Source organism: Erpetoichthys calabaricus, chromosome 8 (assembly GCF_900747795.2).
Source record: "Erpetoichthys calabaricus chromosome 8, fErpCal1.3, whole genome shotgun sequence".
NCBI lineage: Eukaryota > Metazoa > Chordata > Cladistia > Polypteriformes > Polypteridae > Erpetoichthys > Erpetoichthys calabaricus.
The window spans coordinates 161,622,841-161,645,298 of record NC_041401.2 but is presented as its reverse complement, the minus strand read 5'-3'; the positions used below and the strand labels follow the sequence as shown (position 1 = coordinate 161,645,298).

The following is a 22,458-nucleotide window of genomic DNA, read 5'->3' as shown; positions in this document are numbered from 1 at the left end:
CTTGTTAATTAGTACGCTGTGTTTACAAATGTCGCTAGAGTCGGAGCAGTAAGCTATATGTAGTATTATAATGTTTTGCCGTAATGAGAATATCATTGCCCGCCACTTGGTTTTCAAGTTACGGACACGCGTATATAGAAGCGTTTCATGAGCACGAGGCGGCTATGCAGTGTCCGCAACGCTTTCATAAGATACCGTATTGACATTGCCAGACGAAGGGGCCACCACGAGCCTAGAGCCGCCCCTGACAGGCTACACTACTGGCTGGGCTGCTGAGACTGACCACTGGGCAGAACTGACCATCACGAGTAGTAATAGCCCGCATATTTTCACATTTTTTGCTCTAGTTTCATGTAATTTTGTGCTAGTATTGTAACAGTTAGTGCAGAGTACAGCTGAAGATCTGAAGCGGACGCGAGAAGTTGGTGAGTTGTTTATTAACATATTTTTGTGATTTTGAGTTTGTAAAATTATTGTAGGTCAGGTGGCTTTTTGCATATCGGCTTATTTTACAATATAAACTTTGAAGTAAACTTAGTAAAGTAAAATTTGATTTTTGGAGGATTTGTTTTCCAACTTGAATTACTGAGCAATGAATTCAGTGAGCATTTTCGTAATTTCAGTTCACACAAACAGGGCATTGCGCTTTTCTCTTACAACGTTGAGAATGCGCCTGAGAATATCCAAATGGAATTGATTGAAGTGCAGTCAGATTCTGTTCTGAAGGCAAAATACAACGAAGTTGGTGTGCCAGGCTTGTATGCTTACCTGCCACCCTCGTATGTGCAGATCCGCAAGTTGGCATCGAGAGTACTGTCAATGTTCGGAAGCACTTACCTTTGTGAGCAATTGTTTTTGTTAATGAAAGCTACCAAAACCCCACATCGCTCAGGACTTACCGTCGAGCACCTTTCATCCCTCATAAAAGTTGCAGCTGCACAAGATTTCATGCCTGATATTGAAGAACTGGTTACTAACAAGAGATGCCAAGTGTCGGGACAAAAAAAATAAATCTCACACTGTAAGGCTCCTATATAAGCAATGAATATAATATAATGAATATCAATCATCAAGATACTATATAAAAGCGGTCGGGATTGTCCTTCCGTCCCGTGAGTGCAAAGCGTAGCGGTACAGTATTCCGCTTATCACAGACTTACTACTTGCGGCTTGCGGTACAAAGCGACGCGATGTGAGCAGAGTTCTGGTGCTCCCATCGTTCCCTTGCTTTTGTGCGCGATGCGCTGGAAAAATAGACAAAATTATGTCTCTGGAAATAATTAATGTTGATGGAGTACAAATGCCTCACTGCGTAGTAAATATCAGGGGAGATGGTGCTTGCTTATTCTCATCTATAGCTTATTTAGTGCATGGAACTCCGTCTTTAGCGGTACAGATTCGGGCTGACATCGTACGACATGTTTTAAGTAATTGGTCAAGGTTTCAGCCATTTACAATGATGCTGTCAGGAATGTCTTATACAAAAGAGCTTCAGTATCTCACTGAAATGTCAAAGTCTCAAACTTATGGTACCATTTCTGAGTTAATGGCAGCGGAAGAGTTGTTCCCCAGTGAGTTTTAAGTATATTATTATGGAGTCCTACACTCCAAGTTTGGACAGGCACTCAGGGGATAAAAAAACGTAGGTTTTCGGGAGATGTTATGAATGGGCACTTTGATGTTCTCATTCCCTACACTTACATGCCTGATGTACACATGGAGTGCACACAAATTGAGGATAAAAGTCGGTCGCCTTAAAAGGCGGGTGGGCCTAGTAATATAATAAGGACCTAGCTAAGAGGTTAAGACTCTAATTCTACACTGTTGTATAGAGACTGCATGGAAATAAATTGCTTTCCTTTAAACTTTATGTGTTACATTTTTTAAAATTTTCAGTATAGGAAAGAATGCTACAGTAACTTTGTATAATAGTATAATAGTATTTGTTACAGTGCGGCCCACTGACGCACGTATGGCAGTCGAAGCGGCCCACCAATGGTAGTGAGTTTGACATGCTTGGGTTAGAGAACCTGATGACTCAAAATTGACACCATAGCAGAAAGTGTGGATGTGTGTGAGTGTGGCACCCCATACAAAGCTGGTTCCTACTTAGTACCCCAGTGCAGTGTACAGTGGTGTGAAAAACTATTTGCCCCCTTCCTGATTTCTTATTCTTTTGCATGTTTGTCACACAAAATGTTTCTGATCATCAAACACATTTAACCATTAGTCAAATATAACACAAGTAAACACAAAATGCAGTTTGTAAATGGTGGTTTTTATTATTTAGGGAGAAAAAAAAATCCGAACCTACATGGCCCTGTGTGAAAAAGTAATTGCCCCCTGAACCTAATAACTGGTTGGGCCACCCTTAGCAGCAATAACTGCAATCAAGCGTTTGCGATAACTTGCAATGAGTCTTTTACAGCGCTCTGGAGGAATTTTGGCCCACTCATCTTTGCAAAATTGTTGTAATTCAGCTTTATTTGAGGGTTTTCTAGCATGAACCACCTTTTTAAGGTCATGCCATAGCATCTCAATTGGATTCAGGTCAGGACTTTGACTAGGCCACTCCAAAGTCTTCATTTTGTTTTTCTTCAGCCATTCAGAGGTGGATTTGCTGGTGTGTTTTGGGTCATTGTCCTGTTGCAGCACCCAAGATCGCTTCAGCTTGAGTTGACGAACAGATGGCCGGACATTCTCCTTCAGGATTTTTTGGTAAACAGTAGAATTCATGGTTCCATCTATCACAGCAAGCCTTCCAGGTCCTGAAGCAGCAAAACAACCCCAGACCATCACACTACCACCACCATATTTTACTGTTGGTATGATGTTCTTTTTCTGAAATGCTGTGTTCCTTTTACGCCAGATGTAACAGGACATTTGCCTTCCAAAAAGTTCAACTTTTGTCTCATCAGTCCACAAGGTATTTTCCCAAAAGTCTTGGCAATCATTGAGATGTTTCTTAGCAAAATTGAGACGAGCCCTAATGTTCTTTTTGCTTAACAGTGGTTTGCGTCTTGGAAATCTGCCATGCAGGCCGTTTTTGCCCAGTCTCTTTCTTATGGTGGAGTCGTGAACACTGACCTTAATTGAGGCAAGTGAGGCCTGCAGTTCTTTAGACATTGTCCTGGGGTCTTTTGTGACCTTTCGGATGAGTCGTCTCTGCGCTCTTGGGGTAATTTTGGTCGGCCGGCCACTCCTGGGAAGGTTCACCACTGTTCCATGTTTTTGCCATTTGTGGATAATGGCTCTCACTGTGGTTCGCTGGAGTCCCAAAGCTTTAGAAATGGCTTTATAACCTTTACCAGACTGATAGATCTGAATTACTTCTGTTCTCATTTGTTCCTGAATTTCTTTGGATCTTGGCATGATGTCTAGCTTTTGAGGTGCTTTTGGTCTACTTCTCTGTGTCAGGCAGCTCCTATTTAAGTGATTTCTTGATTGAAACAGGTGTGGCAGTAATCAGGCCTGGGGGTGGCTACGGAAATTGAACTCAGGTGTGATACACCACAGTTAGGTTATTTTTTAACAAGGGGGCAATTACTTTTTCACACAGGGCCATGTAGGTTTGGATTTTTTTTCTCCCTAAATAATAAACACCATCATTTAAAAACTGCATTTTGTGTTTACTTGTGTTATATTTGACTAATGGTTAAATGTGTTTGATGATCAGAAACATTTTGTGTGACAAACATGCAAAAGAATAAGTAATCAGGAAGGGGGCAAATAGTTTTTCACACCACTGTACTTACAAAAGTTAGGTATGTTTCATGTCCTATTGCAACACCCAAGGGGGTAAAAACGGGTGTACCCCCTAAACTGTATATATAGATAGGGGAAACCCGTCCTCACTATTTCTGCGACTTCCAATATATGTAGGAAGCCCAAATTTCCCATGCTCATCCTTTACACTGTACTTACTAACGTTAAGTATGTTTCATTTCACACCATGCCCTGTAATGAACTTTTGAAAATAACGTCTTCTTTTTGGCAGTTCTCACCATTATGCTGTAAGAAACTTTCAGAACTGACCTCTCCTTTTGGCGGTTTCATTCCTTATTTCCGTTAACAGAGGATTTATTTCACAGCAGAGACGCACAAGGGCTGCCCCCGGTCCCCCTTCCTTTTTCTGCACGGCCGCTGTCCGCACACCTACCACATGGTTAGCTGCCTGCCTATATACATTAACGACATCCCGTGCTCATGTGCCTCCTCACTCGCTTCCTTACTTTCCTCAGCTGTTTGTCGTGCTCACTGCTCCCTTCTTCTTTACTCCACCGTTTCAAGCCTGTTATTGTTCACCTTGCTTCACATCTTCCTGCTGGTGACTCCTGCCTTTTCATTTAGTTTCTTCACACTCTTAATCCTTCGGGCATGTCTCTGCATACTCTACTTTTGAAGGTCGGCGCACCAATTACAGTATGTTACTACGAAACTTACACCCACCAAAACTTTGTAACGGCACCGGTCTTCAGATCAAATCTCTGCACAAGAACCTCATTGAAGCAACTATCTTCACTGGAACTGGCTCAGGGGAGACTGTATTTATTCCTCGCATCCCTCTCATACCCTCTGACCTCCCATTCCAATTCAAACGCCTCCAATTTCCAGTAAGGGTCTGCTTCGCTATGACAATAAATAAGTCACAGGGCCAGACTCTAAAAAAGGCCGGCATTGACTTGACACAAGATTGCGTCTCACATGGTCAACTGTACATTGCATGCTCAAGAGTAAGCTCAACAGACAGCTTGGTCATTTTACAGCCCGAGTGCAGAACTGCAAACGTCATTTACAAAGAGATCCTTACATCCTAAAAATGTGCATTTCTCATACACAACATTTACAAATCATAAATTAAAGTCTTTACAATCATCAAATTCACTCTCAATACTAAAATAAGCCTACGACAATTACATTGACAATCATGTCACATTATTTTTAAAATGTTTCCTTTTCTTTTTCATAACTTCTTTAACATACTACTTCTCTGCTACGAAGCACGGGTATTTTGCTAGTCTGTGTATAAGGTAACAACTCTTCTTAGAACGATCTTCTACAAGTGTTTTTCAGTCTGCCCTTCACTTTTTTTTCCCACCTTCTGGTATACTTTGATCAGCCACAGTAATACAACAACTGAGAGGTGAAATGAATAACATTGATTATCACGATACAACCACACCTGCCAAAGGGTGGGATATATAAGGCAGCAAGTGAACAGTCAGTTCTTGAAGGTGAAGCAGGAAAAATGGGCAAGCATAAGGATCTGAGTGATTCTGACAAGGGACAAATTGTGATAGCTAAACGACTTGGTCAGAGCATCTCCAGAATGGCAGGTCTTATGGGTTGTTCCCAATATGCAGTAGTTAGTACCTATCAAAAGTGATCCAGGGAAGGACAACTGGGTCATAAGCACCCAAGGCTCAATGATGCATGTGGGGATAACAGGCTAGCCCATCTGGTTCAATCCCAGCAGAAGCAGTGCGATGCTCTGAGTGATAATTCTGCTGAGAAACCTTGGGTACTGGCATTTATATAGATGTTATTTTGACACACACCACCTACCTAAACTGCAGATCATGGACACCCATTCAACAGGATAATACACCCTGCCAAACTGGTTTGATTGTTGAATGGTTCGAGAAAGGAGTTGATGTGGCCTTCAAATTCTGATCAAGCATCTGTGGGATGTGCTGGAAAAACAATTCTGATTCCTGGAGGCTCCACCTTGCAAGCTGCAGGACTTAAAGGAGCTTGGTGCCAGATACCACAGGACACCTTCAGAGGTCTTGAGGAGTCCATGTCTCGACAGGTCAGAACTATTTTGATGGCACAATATTAAGCAGATAATTTTCATTTTGCGGCTGATCAGTGTATATATTATGGCCAAATAAATGACTAAAGGACTGTGAAGTATGAGCTATGAAGAAAGTTTGAATGAGTTGACCCTTTTCTGTTTAAGGAGACAGAGATCAAGAGGTGACATGATTAAAGTTTTTAAAATGATGAAGAGAATTTGTATGGTGAATCTCAGCTGTTACTGTAGATCAACAAGAACATGGGGACGCAGATGGAAACTTAAGGTATAGATTACACACAAATGTCAGTTTTTTCCACACAAAGAATCAAAGACATGTAAAAAATTACCAAGTAGTGTGGTAGAGACTGGTACTTTTGGGACTTTTAAAATTCAACTCAATGTAATTTTGCATTTTACTGTGGGAATGTTCTTTTCCTGTTATGCTGGCTGTAAGTATTACTTGAATTTTAGCAAAAAAATGCAGGTATTTTGCACATTATAAGAATATAAATGGATAATGGACATGTGGCATATGCGACACAATTATGAGAATTTTCTTTCTTTTTTCTACATACATTTTTCACAGTTAGCCATTGTCCAGAGTTGGTCACAGTTTGGTCCCGTTCAGTTAGAAACATTGTTTATCTCATTTCTCAATGAAAACATGAGATTAAAATTTTCTCTCAGGCAACATTATAAACTACAAGGGACAATTAATATATAAAAAATATAATTTTTAACAATAATAATAATAATAAATTTTATTTATATTTTAGCAATCTCAAAGTGCTACAAAGTAAAAATAAAGTAATAAAACAAGAAAATCTATAAATACTTTAACAAAATGTCTTTCTAAAAAGATGAGTTTTTAGATTTTGTTTAAAAGCATCAGTTGACTGTGGGGCTCTCAGGTAGTCAGGGAAGGTGTTCCACAGCCTCGGCGCCACAGATGAAAAAGCCCTATCACCCATACTGCGAAGCTTCGTTCTAGGGACTTGGAGAGTGTTAGTGTGTACAGAGCGGAGGGTGCATGAGGAGGTATGAGGGGTAAGGAGTTCCTGTAAGTAAAGGGGGCATGTCCATAAATGCACTGATGGGTGAGGAGAAAGACCTTATACTCTATTCTGAGTGGGACAGGGAGCCAGTGAAGAGTTTTCAGGATTGGGGTCATATGGTCATGCTTTCGCACCTTCATCAGGATCCTGGAAGCGCTATTCTGAATATACTGGAGTCTCTGGATACTCTTGCCAGGAATCCCGATGAGGAGCGCATTACAGTAATCCAGCCTGGAGGAGACAAAGGTATGGACGAGCTTCTCTGCATCTGCCAGGGTGAGTGCTGGACGGAGTTTAGCGATGTTCTTGAGGTGGTAGAAAGAAGACTTACAGAGGTGTTTGATGTGGGTGTCAAAGGTGAGTTGAGGGTCTATTTTAACACCCAAATTGGTGACAGATGTGGAAAGGGGGATGTTTTGGCCAGAGAAAGTGATACTGGTGATGGTAGAAGAGCGGAGATGGTGTGATGTGCCAACTAAAATGGCTTCTGTTTAGGATCTGTTCAGCTGAAGAAAGCTGAGCCTCATCTACGCCTCTATCTCCTCCAGGCAGGTAGTCAATGTGGATATTGGCAGAGGAGCAGTAGAGGAGGTGGGGGTAGTCCTGAGGTAAAGCTGAGTGTCATCAGCATAGCAATGGAAAGATAAACCATGTCTTCTAATGACATTTCCAAGAGGGAGCATGTAGATGGTGAAAAGGATGGGGCCTAGCACAGAGCCCTGTGAGACACCACAGGTGACGTTGTGTGTGTGAGATTTTGCGCTGCCCAGGGCGAAATGCTCAGTTCTGCCGGTCAGGTAAGTTGTGAACCAATTGTGAACATTTCCTGAGAGTCCAATGGTGTATTGCAGGCGGTGAAGGAGGATGTTGTGGTCTATTGTGTCAAAAGCAGCTGTCAGATCAAGGAGGATGAGTAAAGAAGGGGAACCAGTATCTGCTGTTATCAGAAGATCATTGGTGACCCTGACCAGGGCTGTTTCGGGTTTTTGGGTGGACTATACTTTTAGGAAATGCCCTGACAGCTTAAGCCTTTTGTAGCAATTGTATTCTGGTATCTGTATTTAGTTGGCTCTTTAATACTTCTTCATTCGTAATGTGGTCAAGATAGGAGACTCCTAGGATCCTCCAGAGACATCTCTGACAGAATATATTCAGTCCATGTTCTAACTGATGATTTCCATGTTTCATAAGCATACAGTACTGCTGACATTACAATAAGGTTGTATAGCATGTGCTTAGTGTTAAGATCTTTTATTTAAGACTTCCAGATTTATGTAATTTTTTGGAAGGTGCTCCAGCTTTGTATATGTGCTAAGACATCATACATTGCATCACCATACAAAGCCATTACACTTCCCAGGTAAGTCAATTGGTCTGCATTTTACAGGTCCTTTCTTTGGCCAAGACAGTGTCACACACCAAAGTAATTTAGAAGGAGTATGGAGTGTATGGCCCAATAGCGATGGCTTAGCTAATTGAATCACTTTGGTAATTGGTGTTATTGGACATAACACAAGGATATATTTTACTAGAATGTGAGACAGAAATGGAAGAAGTGTATCTGCTGCTTCAATAAAATGGGCATATAATTTAATGTAATAAGGGTATTTGGGGAGTGCATGGCTCAAATGGGGGAGAATTTAGGAGAATCAAAGGTAAGGAACTCAAGTGGATGTATCAGATACAGTGACCTAAGCAAGTATAAGTAGAAGAAATGACTGAAGAGTGGCTGAACTGATAAAAACCAAGGGTGTGTGGAAAAATTGATGTGACTGGCTTTATGAGGCAGAAGAGATATGCATTTGCAGAGATGGGGTGGAAGAAGAGATGGGTACTAGAATAAATTGAGAGTCATACAGACTTCCAGTAGAAGGCTAAACAGGATGACCAGAAAGTTTTGCTCTATTACATCTGTGCAAAGAAGGCTATAATACTGTAGGGGAGCACAAACACAAAAGATGAGAGAATGGATAAATAAATAAGTTGCAGGCTTACATGCTTCTGCTATCTATGTCCACTGACAGTACAACAATTTACAACACTTAGCTCTGCTGTTAACGTTAGTAGTACGCCATCTATCTGAATGAATTTTGTCACACATAAAGTAATAAAATGCAAAGCCTTTTTCATTCCAATAGAGGGTGTATGGAAAACAAAAGCACTGTTTCTCGAAATCCTGTAGCAAATGCATTATTGCATTAACAGACAAACTGTACCTTAATAAAGTAAAAATTAAATACAAAAAAAATTGATACAGCTATACAATATAGGCCTAAGCCAATTTCTTTCCGTCTAGCAGTTACACCCAGCTGGGGTATTCGGTATGAACTTTTGTAACATATCATCTACCGGAATGTATTTTGTAAAGTGTGTAACAACAAAATGCATCACACTTTTAGCTTAATACTAATCTCTGCTTGGCAATATATGTATGAAATTCAAATTTGTGAAATCTGAAGTGTCATTCGTCAGCAGTATGTACAAATAAGAATGCTCTTGATCCAGAATCACCCCTAATGATCCTAAAGACAGAGTCAAAGCCATGAGGTTGAATTACTCATGGGGCCTCAAAAAGCCTTTACTTGACACAACACCTGCAAGTCTCAACAAGGAGCATTGTCAGAGTGCTAGTGATAAACACATTGAACACCATCCTTCCATTTAAGGGGCATACAATTAGCAAGGATGTGAAATTTGCAATATGGCTGCCCAGAATTCTAGTCGTATGGAGTTATCTATCCCCTGCCACAAAATTTCCTTACAAAGGCTATTTGAATGTCTAAGACCCCATGGGGACAGGAAAACCTTTGCAGAGTAAAGCAAAATTCACTGCCTACCAGGCAATTCACCCTGGAAGCAAATAAACAGGGAGCCATTACCCAACCATGATAAATATGAGAAGAATGCTAAAAGGGCACATGTGCTGGTAGGGTTTCAGCTGTTCTATTGCTTGTCTTAAATCAATTTTGGTAACATACTGTATGTGCAACAAAACATTGGAGAAGTTCATGTAGTCACCCAATAGCTGCCTAGGCCACAAAGGCAAGTTTAACTTGAAGATCCCTGGTTTGAGAGCATGTGTGTATTAAAGGCAGATTTAATGAAATTTGATCTGGCACTTTAGGACCAAGTCATTAACATAGGAATTTCTCAGGTTCTGCATGTCAAAGGGGCTTCAGTCATCTCATTAATTTGCCTCACTAGCTGGCCTAGGTCAAAGATGCTTCTGTCCAGCCCCCAGACCCTACCAATACCTTCTCTTATCCCTTTCCTTTAATCCGACAACCAAAGAATCACAGTCTTCAAGTGTCACCAGACAAACTGGCAAACAATACTAGCACACTTCTTCTTTGATAGAAGAAGGGAATTTAGGCAACGTTCAGCATATGTAACCAATCATGTCACTGCTACAAATAACCATTACATTAAAAAGAAACCCTGTTTCCTGTAAACTATTTGACCATCAATCACATCTCAGCCTTCTGGCATCATTTACAACCTTCCGAACCTCTATGGTAAATCTGATTTAAGAGTTTCTCACTATTTAGCCTGGGATTCCTCATATTTTAGAATGTACTTTTAGTGGAAGGAAGCCAGAAGATAAACTTTAATGGATTCTATTCACCTTACACATGACCGCTGACCTTTCCTGGAAATGCTTCAAGTAACCTGCAAGAAGAAGGGGCCTCAGTTGCCTCGAAAAACTGCATATTGTAAATCAGTTCAGGTAGCCAATAAAATGTGTCATTCTGCTTGACTTCTCATTGCATCCATAATGACAAACTACTACTATGGAAATACCTACATAATTTAGGATAGAAACTACCTGTTAGAGACAGCACAATAGGAAAGATGTAGTCAGTACGGATGCAGAATATCACATATTTATTAAGATTGGATGGAGTAATAGTTCCAAATCCACTCTGGCTGACAAAATAGGAGAATGACTTATAGTATGCAAAGATGTAAGGGGATAATTTCATTTACTTTGTTCTACCCTTTGATGTGGGTGAAGCACCAAAATAATAATAAAAAAACAAAAAAAACACAAGAGTACAAAATCAGAAAACAGACTAAATTGCCCTCCACCAAGTAAACAACATGGCTTTGGTGTTTCTGAAGGTGCAGGTACAACACATTCATGTGGGTTCTCATCCTTTCATCAGGTTCAATGGAAACTGCAGCATAATCCTGCATTGCTAGCCAAAGAATGTGATATAGCCACACTACTGTAATTTTGTGGTAAAGTCATGTTTTGTCATTTTGATTTTCATAACATTTTTCTATAAAATGCAGGTTTACGTGTGGGTAGTTACCAGTATATAAACTGAAGCAGCAGCTGTTATGTTAGCTTTGATAAAAAAAAATCATTTGTGTAACTAAAATTAGATGAGCCTGTGATCATGTCAGCATGTTGTCTTTGTAAGTTGTTTAATCAGCTTTTAAAATTAAAAGCAGAAAATTAAAACCACCCAAAAACATAAGGTTTATTTGGACACAGGCGGCTTTATTTCTACGGCAGGTAAACCATTGAAACAGTATTTTCCTACAGACCTTTTAATTTGAACACTAGGATTCTGCAGTTCTTTAAAACAAGGGCATCATAGCCTACTCTCCATTTAGGGATTGTCCTCTGTCCTCCAAAACAACAGTCAGGACTCCTTTCTTCTCTCCGCAGAAGTAGCTCTGCTGCAGCTGCCCACAGGAAGGCTGGTTGCATTATAAAGGGGATGGAGTAAAGCCCTCAGGAGCCTCTTCCCCAGAAGTGCCGACTGGTTTGGTGCCGAGGTGTCACCAGCTGCAAAGCAGTATGCGGGTCCCAGACTGAGAGAGCCCATCCAGGTCGACACATGGAATGTCTTGTCCCTCTGGCATGATGATCATCTTCCTCTGCTCTTGGATGAAATTTGTAAACACCAGCTTTTCAGTGGAGGCATCTTTGAGGTGCGCAGACCTGGGACTGGCCAGAACTCTGTAGGTAGGAACATGTTTTATTGGTCTGATGACTGTCATACTCAGGGTGTAGCTGTTGCTGTGGCGGATCTGCTCCTTTCGATGGTGTCTGATGTCACTCCTTTCAACAAGCATATTATGAGGGTCAAGATTAAGGCAGCCTCAGAGTGCCTTGTCTGTTGTCTCAGGTATGCTCCGACCATGATAAGTGATGTCTTGGTGAAGGAGACATTTTATTTGCAGCTTCACCTGGTGGTTGATGGGTGCCCACGAGGAGACACTCCTCTGATCACAGGTGATTTCAATGCGACCACTGGCACTGACAGGGCTAGCTATGAGAATTGTGTCGGTCCCCATGGGTCTGGCGACAGTGGTAAAAGTGGTTCCATGTTTCTTGAATTTGCAAAAGGTCAGGGACTGTGGATCGCTGTATCCTGGTTCCAGCGCCCTGAGCTGTATCGTTGGACTTGGTACTTCAATACTGTTGGTGCAGTGAGGGGGATGGATCACATCCTCATGAGCAGACACTGGAGGCTCTTACAAAACTGCAGGGTCTACAGAAGTGCCCAGTTTGTGAAGTCTGGCCACAGACTTGTTGTTGCTACTCTGAAGATCCAGCTTAGGTCCAGTAGGCTACCACCTACTAGGAGAATGAGGCTGGACCTGGCCAGACTCCAAGATAAGGCGGTTTATAATGAGTTTGCACACAGTTTGAAGGAGGAACTTATGTGACAAGACACTGAAGGTTGCGGAGGGTTGTGTTGGTGTTACCAGTGTGCCCAGAAGGAAGTGTTTTTTTTCTCACAGATCACCCTGGATTTCATCGAGAGGAGTCATAGTGCATGGCTTAATGGCAACTCCGGTCTGTACCGGGAACTGAGAAGGACGGCTATGAGGGCTCCGAGGACAGATAAGGAGACATTTGCTACAGGAATCTGTGAGCAGGTTGCACACCTTCTATGGTCTAGCAACCCACATCCTGCTAACAGATGAATCAAAGCATTACATACATCCAAATCTGATTCTCAAAGAGTTGCAGTCAGGCGGTTCACGGAATAGTCCTTATGGATGACGCTGCCATTTTTACCCACTGGGCTGGCTACTTTGAGCAGCTGTTTAAAGCTGATCCTCCAGCTAGGACGCTGAACATCTTTGGGGCCACGGTTCTTGAGGATGATCATCTAATTGGCTGTGAACCACCCAGTCTCACTGAGATTGCATAGGTGGTGAACCAACTGATGGTAGAGAAGGCTGCAGAGACCTGTGGTATCCACAATAAACTTCTACAGGCTGGTGGTAAGGCTGTCCTCCTTGAATTGCAAGCAATTTTTGCTTCCATTTGGGAGACAGGCATCATCCCAAAGGACTGGAAAATGGGACTTGTCCCTATCAGGAAAAGGAAGGGTGATCATCTGGATTACTGCAACTACAGGGGGATAAGACTGCTCTCGGTGCCAGGAAAGGTCCTTGCTAGGGTCATCCTCAATAGGATCCGTGATCACTTGCTCACCTACCAACAACCAGAGCAATCTGGGTTTACACCTAAGAAGTCTACCATCGATTGCATCCTGGCATTGAGGGTTCTCATGGAGAACAAACGTGATTAATCGGCAGAGTTTCTTTGCAGCCTTTGTCAATTTTCATAAAGCGTTCGACTCAGTTGATTAAGATGCCCTGTGGGACAGCCTGAGACTTTGTGGAATTCCCCGAAAGCTGCTGGATATCATGGCCGGCTTGTTCACTGGTACTGTGAGTGCTGTGGAGGCAGAAACTCTGTGTTTTTCCCAGTTGATTTTGGGGTTCGTCAGGGGTGTTTTCTTGCTCCTACTCTGTTCCATGCTTGCATGGACTAGGTGTTGGGGAACACCATGGGGTCCAGCGGCTGTGGGGCATCTGTGGGTGAAGTACAATTCACTGATCTTGGCTTTGACAACAGTGCTGTGATGGTTCAGCAGAGTCAATAGAGGCTCTGAGCGGGGCTCTCGAGAGACTAAGCAAAGAGTATGAGTGTCTGGGCTTGCGAATGTCCTGGATATAAACCAAGATCCAGGCCTTTAACGACTTCTTGGACACATCTATCAGCAGTGTGTCTGTCTGCGGAGAGACTGTTGACCTTGTGGAGAGGTTTACTTGCCTCGGCAGCAACATTCATGTTTCTGGTGACTCTTCCTATGAAGTCAGTAGACGAACTGGGAGAACACCGGGTATTGGGTTGGGGTCATGAGGTCGCTGGAAAGGGGTGTGTGGTGCCCCCGATATCTTTACAAAAGGACAAAGGTCCAAGTCTTTAGAGTCCTGGTGCTTCCTGTTTTGCTGTATGGTTACGAGACATGGATGCTATCCAATGACCTGAACTGAAGGCTGGACTCCTTCGTTACTGTGTCTCTTTGGAATATTCTTGGGTACCGCTGGTTTGACTTTGTGTTGAACGAGTGGTTGCTTACTGAGTCCTGAATGAGGCACATTACCTGCATCGTGAGGGACTGTCAGTTACGGAACTAAGGCCATGTGGTGCGATTCCCCGAGGATGATCCGGCTCACAGGATCCTCATTGTTGAGGACCCTAGTGGCTGGACCAGGCCAAGGGGATGCCCAAGTAACAACTGGCTGCAGCAGACAGATGGTCATTTCTGGGAGGTGGGACTGGACCATGTGTCCGCTTAGGGAGTTGCCAAGCAGGATCCATAGCTGCTTCATCGTGTGGTGGGTACAGCAATGCAGCTGTACCAGTGTATGCTCCCCAACTTGACCTGAGCTGTTAAATTTGTACATACACTGACAGTCAAAAGTCTGGACACACTCAGATATCTTCATATTTTAGATAGAAATTGATATTTTTTATCAAGATACCATTAAATACAGCCAATATACTACTAGCGTTTCCAATGGCTGTTACTGATAGAAATTACTGATTTTTAATCTGTTATTCACATATGACTGCAAAGCCCCATTTTCAGTAGCCATTCCTTCAATGTTCTAATGGTCAGCTCCCTTAGCTTATTCCTAATTTGTCATTTTTAATTGTAATTGGTTATTAGAGAAACCTTTGTAACTGCACTATTGAAACATGTTATTCTTTTTATTTGGGTTACAAGGTACCTAAAGTTCAGTTATGAGTTAAAAAATTTCCAAACATGTCAGTTTTTTTTTGGCAGAATAAAGGTTATTCCATGTAACAGATTGTCAGGAAACTGAAATTGCATATAAAGGTGTCTGTTACTATTTCAAGAAGAAAGGGAAACTGAATCTAACCATGACAGAAAAAGAAGAATCGAATGCATATTTGCATAACAGGATAAAGAAATTAGAGTGTTTAGTTTGACAAATAAAATGCCTTGCAGGTTCTTCATTTGGCTTCTTCCTTAAAATACATGCCAAACACCAGTGTCAACTGCAACAGACAAAAGGAGAGTCTAAGATGCTGGTCTTAGAAACAGAGTGTTAAAACTAAAGCCATACCTGAAACTGGCAAATGCAAAAGTTAAAATGGGCGAAAAGAAAAACAGACACTGCATGGAAGAACACTGGAAAAATGTAGCATGATCAATATATTTGAGTCATCCTTTTTCTTTTGTAGATGACGATGACACTGGCATTTCATGTGTACTTAAGGAAGAAGCCAAATGAGGACCTGTAAGGCATTTGTTTCTTAAACTACAGACTCTGATGTGCATATCCTCATATCAAAATTTCAGTTTCTTTGCCATTTGTCACACAGAATAACCTTAATTCTGGGGTGAAAAATATATAGATTGACATGTTTCTTGTGAAAACGATTTCATTTTGGCCATTTTTCAACCCAGGACTGCACCATGCAATCCAAATAATCCAGTCACAAAGGTTTCTCTAACAACAAATTAGCATTTAAATACTGTATGACTAATAAGCAAAGGTAGTTGACGATTAGCATACTAAACAAATGGCATTGCATTTATATGTGAATAATAAATTAAAAATCAGTCATTTCAAGCAATAATAGCCATTAGAAACACTAGTAAGGTCGTTCCTGTATTTTTAAATCAATTGAATGGTATCTTCATAAAAAAGATCAATTTCCATCAAAAACATGAAAATTGGTGGATGTGCCCAGGCTATTGATGAGCAGTGTATGTAGCCCACTTCTCTCTGTTGGCCGTCCGCGATGTGTGTGATGTTTAATGAAAAATGCAGACAGCTGTCAGACTGGATCTGATTCCTGTTGTTTCAAATGAGGAATAAAGTAAGAGGAGTGTCACAATGGAAAACATTCCTCTCTAACTCCTCTTCGGTGTTCACACCTCGTCTCTTACTTACCTAACAAGACCATTATATAATAAAATTTATAATACAACTATTTACATGAATGTCCAATAAAAATACCCACTTTAAACAAACTTATTTACAGTAATATCGACACAGAGGCATAGGAAGGTGGGTGCGGCCCGCACCGGGTACCAGCTCTGAGGGGGTGACAAAAAATTGCCAGTTTTGTATTAATGCGCCTTTTTGTTACATAAAATAACATGTCAAATAATTTACATGGGCTTTATCCATCCATCCATTTTCCAACCCATTGAATCCAAACACAGGGTCACGAGGGTCTGCTGGAGCAAATCCCAGCCAACACACGGCACAAGGCAGGAACCAATCCCGGGTAGGGTGCCAACCCACCGCAGGACACACACAAACACACCCACACACACCAAGCACACACTAGGGCCAATTTAGAATTGCCAATCCACCTAACCTACATGTCTTTGGACTGTGGGAGGAAACCCTCGCAGACACGGGGAGGACATGCAAACTACACACAGGGAGGACCTGGGAAGCGAACCCAGGTCTCCTAACTGCGAGGCAGCAGCGCTACCACTGCTACATGGGCTTTAACAATCCCTAATTGCAGCAAATTGCGGATGAACGATGTGATGCTGTAATGATTTAGTATTATTGTGGGGGAAGGGGGTGTTCTGTCTCGTTTCTTTTGAACTGTGTTGGTGCTCAAGTAAACAAACAACCGGTCCTGTGACTACTTGTCTCATCCCTGCCACAAATATATCATCGCCCCAAGTCGTTCTGTGCAACAAGATGATATTTTTAACCCGAACATCATAATAATATAGTAGGCGCGAAACGTTTTAGACAGTGGGGTGGGTAGGTATTGTCCGCTCTAGAACTGACCATAAAGTAAACAAGTTTACTTTAGGATCATTCTACGAGCGAACGGATAATATCTCCCTCCCCATCCCACTTTCTTAAGGCCCCTGTATATACGAGCTGGGACACACGACGAAAAGAGCCGCAGACTTTGGACCAAGAACTGAAAAGTGCATTGATAGGTTTGCACAAGAAATCGATACACGTTGCGAAGGCATGGAATGTATATCAGATCGGTTTGCAGTCTTAGAGCCCAGAAATCTGATCGAAACCACGAAAACTGAACTTCCCAAGTTTGTACAAAGTTTGGTTGAAAATTACAATGAGCTTTCTGCAGATGGTATCCTTACAGAAATTCCTCGCCTAAGAAGATTTCTAAAAGCCGCCAAATTTCCAAAAGAAGAGTCTCTTGGTTGGACTTCCTTAAGATTCTTAGAGTTTGTGGTTGAATATGAACTTTTAGACTTTGTTCCCAATCTCACTTTAGCATTAAGATTTTTCTTAACTTTATGTGTTTCTGTTGCATCATGTGAGAGGAGTTTTTAGAAACTCAAACTAATTAAGAATAATCTCAGATCCACTATGAACCAAGCACAACTCTCTAGCTTAGCCATTTTGTCAATTGAAAATAGTGTAGCTGAAGGTATCGATTTTGATGACGCAATTTCAAAATTTGCAGAGCAAAAAGTTAGAAAGAAGAGATTCTAAGTATCATGTTAAAGTACAGTTTGTTGGATTAGAGCCTAGAGAACGAAACTTGTAAACAATTGAGTTTTCATTAAATTGTATTATAATAATAATAAAGTTATGCACGAGGTACTATCACTATGAAAAATGATTTCTTACATTGTACATTAAACTGGTTTATTAATAAAAAGGCATTTAACTTTTTTTATTATTCATAAAAAATTGTTTACAAAATAATTAACATTATGCCCTCTTTACTTAACCAATTGAATAAAAAAAAAATGCTTTCTCAATAAATTTCATTTTATATTTTGGTGGACATGGGGTTGACATTGACAAGTTTAAACTCCGCACCGGGTGCCACCAGACCTTGCTACGCCACTGTATCGACATATCTTGTATGAAACAAAAAAGAATCAGGAGCGTCACATAGGAAAACAGACTCAGTCTAACTCCTACCGAAGTAAAAATCCCAATTAAATATTTTATATTGAAAGAACATATAATGTGAAAATGGGAAACCATAGAAAAAGCTGAGGTTACACCATTACAATGCGAAACGGGCGCAGGCGCGCCGCGAAGGAACAGTTGTAAGCGCTACTATGACAAATAATAAATGTACGGTATAGAATAAGAACAGAGACGTGAAAATAAAACAGTACTGTATGTGTAAAATACATTACATTTAATAATAATTAAATAAATAAATAAATATGACACAAGTTGTGTCACACAACTGAATCAAAAGTATTAAGAGTTTGAGAGAGAGGTCGAAAATAACGTCTTACCGCGTCAGGTGTCATCACTAGACTACACATGTGCGTTCGTGGGGTGCAACACCAACTAACACCCCCCAACAACAAGAAAAGGAACATTATAAATTAAATACATAAATGCGGAGTTCTGACTTTGAAGGAAGTACTGTACACCAACTACATACATACAAAAATCCAAATAAACACTTAGCTACACATACAAACACCGAACGAGCTTTGAGACGGTATGGCACCCTGTACACGGTAAACTTCTGCCTTACACCCATGACCCCGAACTGGGTTAGACGGGTTTGATGATGGATGGATGGACAGACGGAAGGAAGGGGGTTGTGACTGGGATGCAATTGCTGTCATTCTGCCACCATACCCCTGTTGGATCACCCTTATGATACCCTGGCATACATATTTATAAGTCATTTCCACATCCTCAAACAAATGTAGTCTGCCACCATTCTTCATACATCCGTGCAAGTTCATGCCTTTCATACAACATGGATACTGTGCACTAGTCACAAGTTAGAACATCCCAAAATTCCATATAAAGCCTCTCAAATATCTCTAACTGCATGTGGCATCTCATTTCTGTAGAAACCGTTTGTAAAGACCCCGCCAAACAGGTGAACAAAGCCTGATCAAAGGTTTGACTATTGCATTTATAAGGTAAAATAACCGCACGAAGTACTACTGCCTTTCACAAATCTCAGTGTTGGCCCTGTTTTTTTACGCGCGTCGAGGAGTCCACTTAGTATATAGCCATAAAGACCTGAACTCGGTAAGCATAAAGCATATATTTTTTACGTATTCAATTTTTTATTTATGTCAAAAACAAATAATAAGGCACACAGCGATCTTAACATTAGCGGGCAACTCAAATCAACCGATCTCACCAACAATAACGCTGTGTCGCCCCCTAGCGTTCATTTAGATTAAGGTTCTGTGATAGCTTGCGTTAGAGATCACACTAGAAAGCGAAGTAAATGAATGATTAACCAGACATCAAAGAACAATCTGTTATTATCATTGTTTTAAAAAGTAAATTTAATGCATGAAGGTGCAGTGCCGAATGCATCCTCCTACCAAATCTTCCCCAAGCCAAAAGGAATTATTTCTTTCCTATGGTAAATATATAAGTCAATTGATAGATTCTGTCCAAATATGTAGCCTAGTGCGACCGTAAGATCACATTTATTTCTATTCTGCGTGTCCTGCATGGAGCGTCAGACAACATTAATCGACTGTGGCTGCAACAGAATTACAGGATGTTGACATCTTCCCATGCAGAAATACCCCCGTAGATTAAGCACTGCAAATTCCATTATTGTTGTTACAACATTGACATCATCCTGTCGAAATCATACAAGACACAAACCAGCACCCCACAGGAAACATGGCCGTGTTGCAGCTCTAGTCATTACATTTTTAGGACATAATCTATAGATCAGTAGGTCACAGCACATGAAATTTGTGATTCTGACCTTACAGTTTGAAGTTAAGGGGGTGGGTGGGGGGCTATGTCGACACCCTAAAATCCCTTGGCAGCTACAGTCGAATAATATTGTCTAGCTCTGAATGCAGTAACACTCTAAATGTGATCTTACGATCGCTATAGGCTCTCCAAATGTTATGACAGAATCAATCAATACCACTTATAGTGCCCTCCATAATCTTTGGGACAAAGACACATTATTCCTTGATTTACCTTTCTGCTCTACAATTTCAAATTTCAAATCCAACAATTCAGACCTGATTTGAGTGCACATTGCCAGCTTTCATTTAAGGGTATTTGCATACATTTTATTCAAACAATGTAGAAAAGACAACAATTTTTAAACATGGTCCCCCAATAATGTTTGCGTCACAGCTGTTTGTGATTGCGCAGGTGTGTTTCATTGCTTCAAAAGTGCAGGCATAAGATACCTCGGCTTGCTTCTACCCTTTGGAGTTTGCAGTTGCCATTGCTCCTCACAATGGCAAAGAAAAACTCCCAAACACCTTTTCAACAGATCAGAAACAGTCCTCAGGAAGCAGATGTAGATGTGTCAGAAACGACTGCTGAAGACTTCATGAACAGAAGAGAAATACAGAGGCTACACATCAAGATGCACACCAACAGCCAAAAAAAACAGAACGGCCAGACTACAATTTGTGAAAAAGTCTTTAAAAGAGCCTGCAAAATACTGAAAAAAGGTCTTGTGGACGGACGTGACAAAGATGAACCTGTATCAGAGTGGTGGCAAGAGAAAAGTATGGAGATGAAAAGGAAATGCCCAAAATCCAAAGTATGCCAGATCATCTGTTAAACATGGTGGTGGGGGGGTGTTATGGCATGGGCATGTATGGTTGCCACATGTACTGGCACACCTATCTTCACTGATGATGGAAATGCTGACGGCAGTGGCGCAATGACTTCTGAGGTGTATAGAAACATCTTAAGTTCCATCAGATGCCTCAAAACTCATTGGACGGCGCTTCATCCTACAATAAGATAATGATAATGATAATAAGATAATGTGAATTTCCCATTGGGATTAATAAAGTATCTATCTATCTATCTATCTGATCCCAAACATACTGCCAAGACAACACATTAATTTTTCAAAGCTAAAAAGGGAAAATTCCTGAACGGCCAAGCCAGTCACCCAATTTAAATTCAATTGAGCAAGCCTTCCATATGTTGAACAAAAAACTTAATGTGGCAAGCCTCTGAAACCACCAGGAGCTGAAGATGACTGCATTAGAGGCTGGGCAGATCACCACCAGGGAAGATCCTCGGCACGTGGTGATGTTTATGAATCGCAGACTTCAAGCAGTCATTTCATGCATGGGATACAAGATTAAGCCCTAAATATGATTGCTTTAGTCTACTATACCTGCCATTGCTATGCCCTGAAATCGGGGACCATGTAGAATAAGTGCTGCCATTTCTAAATGGTGCGACGTAAAAGCAAACAAAAACTCTTAATTTCTGCAATATGCACTTTAATCACGTCTTAAATGTTTGATTTGTAATTTTAAACTGTGGAGGAGAGGGGTAAATTAAGGAAAATGTATCTATTTCCCAAACATTATGGAGAGCACTGTATATATTTAACTTAAGAATGAGAAAAATAATACATTTTGGCATGAGTGAGGCGCGAGCACGGTGGGGGGTTGTGAGGTGATTTGGTGGTTCTGCTGCTCAGATTTACATTCCAGTGTCTCTTAACGGTGCATAGCTCAGGGGACTCCATGGAACTGTCATGTTTCTCTATAAACTCTTCACATTAAAGTAGCCTGCTTTTCGCTGGGTACCGATTCACCGATTTGGGACCATATTCGGACAAGAGTAGCCAGTCAAATAATACACGGTACCAGCATGCAAAAAGCAGTTGAGCAGCAGGGTCGTCGCTTTTGTGAGCCCTAGACACACACTCCATGAGGCGCTAATTAAAACCTGTGCCCATTAGCTCTCCGCTTACGCACTCCCCGTAGTAAAGGCAGTTATTCGTATGTTATACTGCCGCGTCTGCTTTAAACGTCCGACTGCACTCGTTCTCCTACCTGTTGATCCTCGGCAGGCTCCATACTTCTTAAAACGCTTTCTGTGCCTCAGAGTTTCCACTTGCCCATAAATCCTACAGAGACCCCCTCGCCAAGGCGCACGCCGGATCTCAGTCCTCGGAGTGGGCGATTATTAGAGGAGAGCACCTCCTTCGCGGTGGGGGGTTTCGCTGCCCCCTAGTAAAGCGTTCGTTCCTATCCGAGCGAAGGGTGCAGCGAAGCACCAGTTGAGCTGGGTGGGCGCAGCTGTCAGTTGAGCAGAGCCGATTAAAATGAGTACCGAGGCGATGTCCTCCGGAAAATAAAGCGAACATCTCCGCGGAGATCGGGGAGGAGGAGAGGCCAATCTATTTCAAAGAGCCCACCAGCCGGAGGCATTGTACACTGTACACGCTTGGCTTGGGTATTTGGATGACTCCAAAATAGACAGTTGATGCAGAAGCCCCCAGGCAATGATTACAAGAACTCAACTCCACTTTCAGAGCCGGCGCGGACTCCGCAGTCAGCGACTGAG

The 22,458-nt window shown here is 41.6% G+C and overlaps 1 protein-coding gene across 5 annotated transcripts in view; it reads right to left on the bottom strand.

Moving 5' to 3' along the window:
- ccdc30 (coiled-coil domain containing 30) overlaps positions 1 to 22,438 on the bottom strand; it is a 107,425-nt gene extending 84,987 nt beyond the window's left edge. For all 5 annotated transcript variants that reach the window (XM_051930365.1, XM_051930364.1, XM_051930367.1 and 2 more), the window contains exon 1: positions 21,945 to 22,438. Coding sequence is in view for 1 of the 5 variants with exons in the window: in XM_028807691.2 (XP_028663524.2) it covers positions 21,945 to 21,968 (24 nt within the window). In the remaining 4 variants the exon portion in view is untranslated. The remainder of the gene's footprint in view (positions 1 to 21,944) is intronic.
- Positions 22,439 to 22,458: the final 20 nt, after the last annotated feature.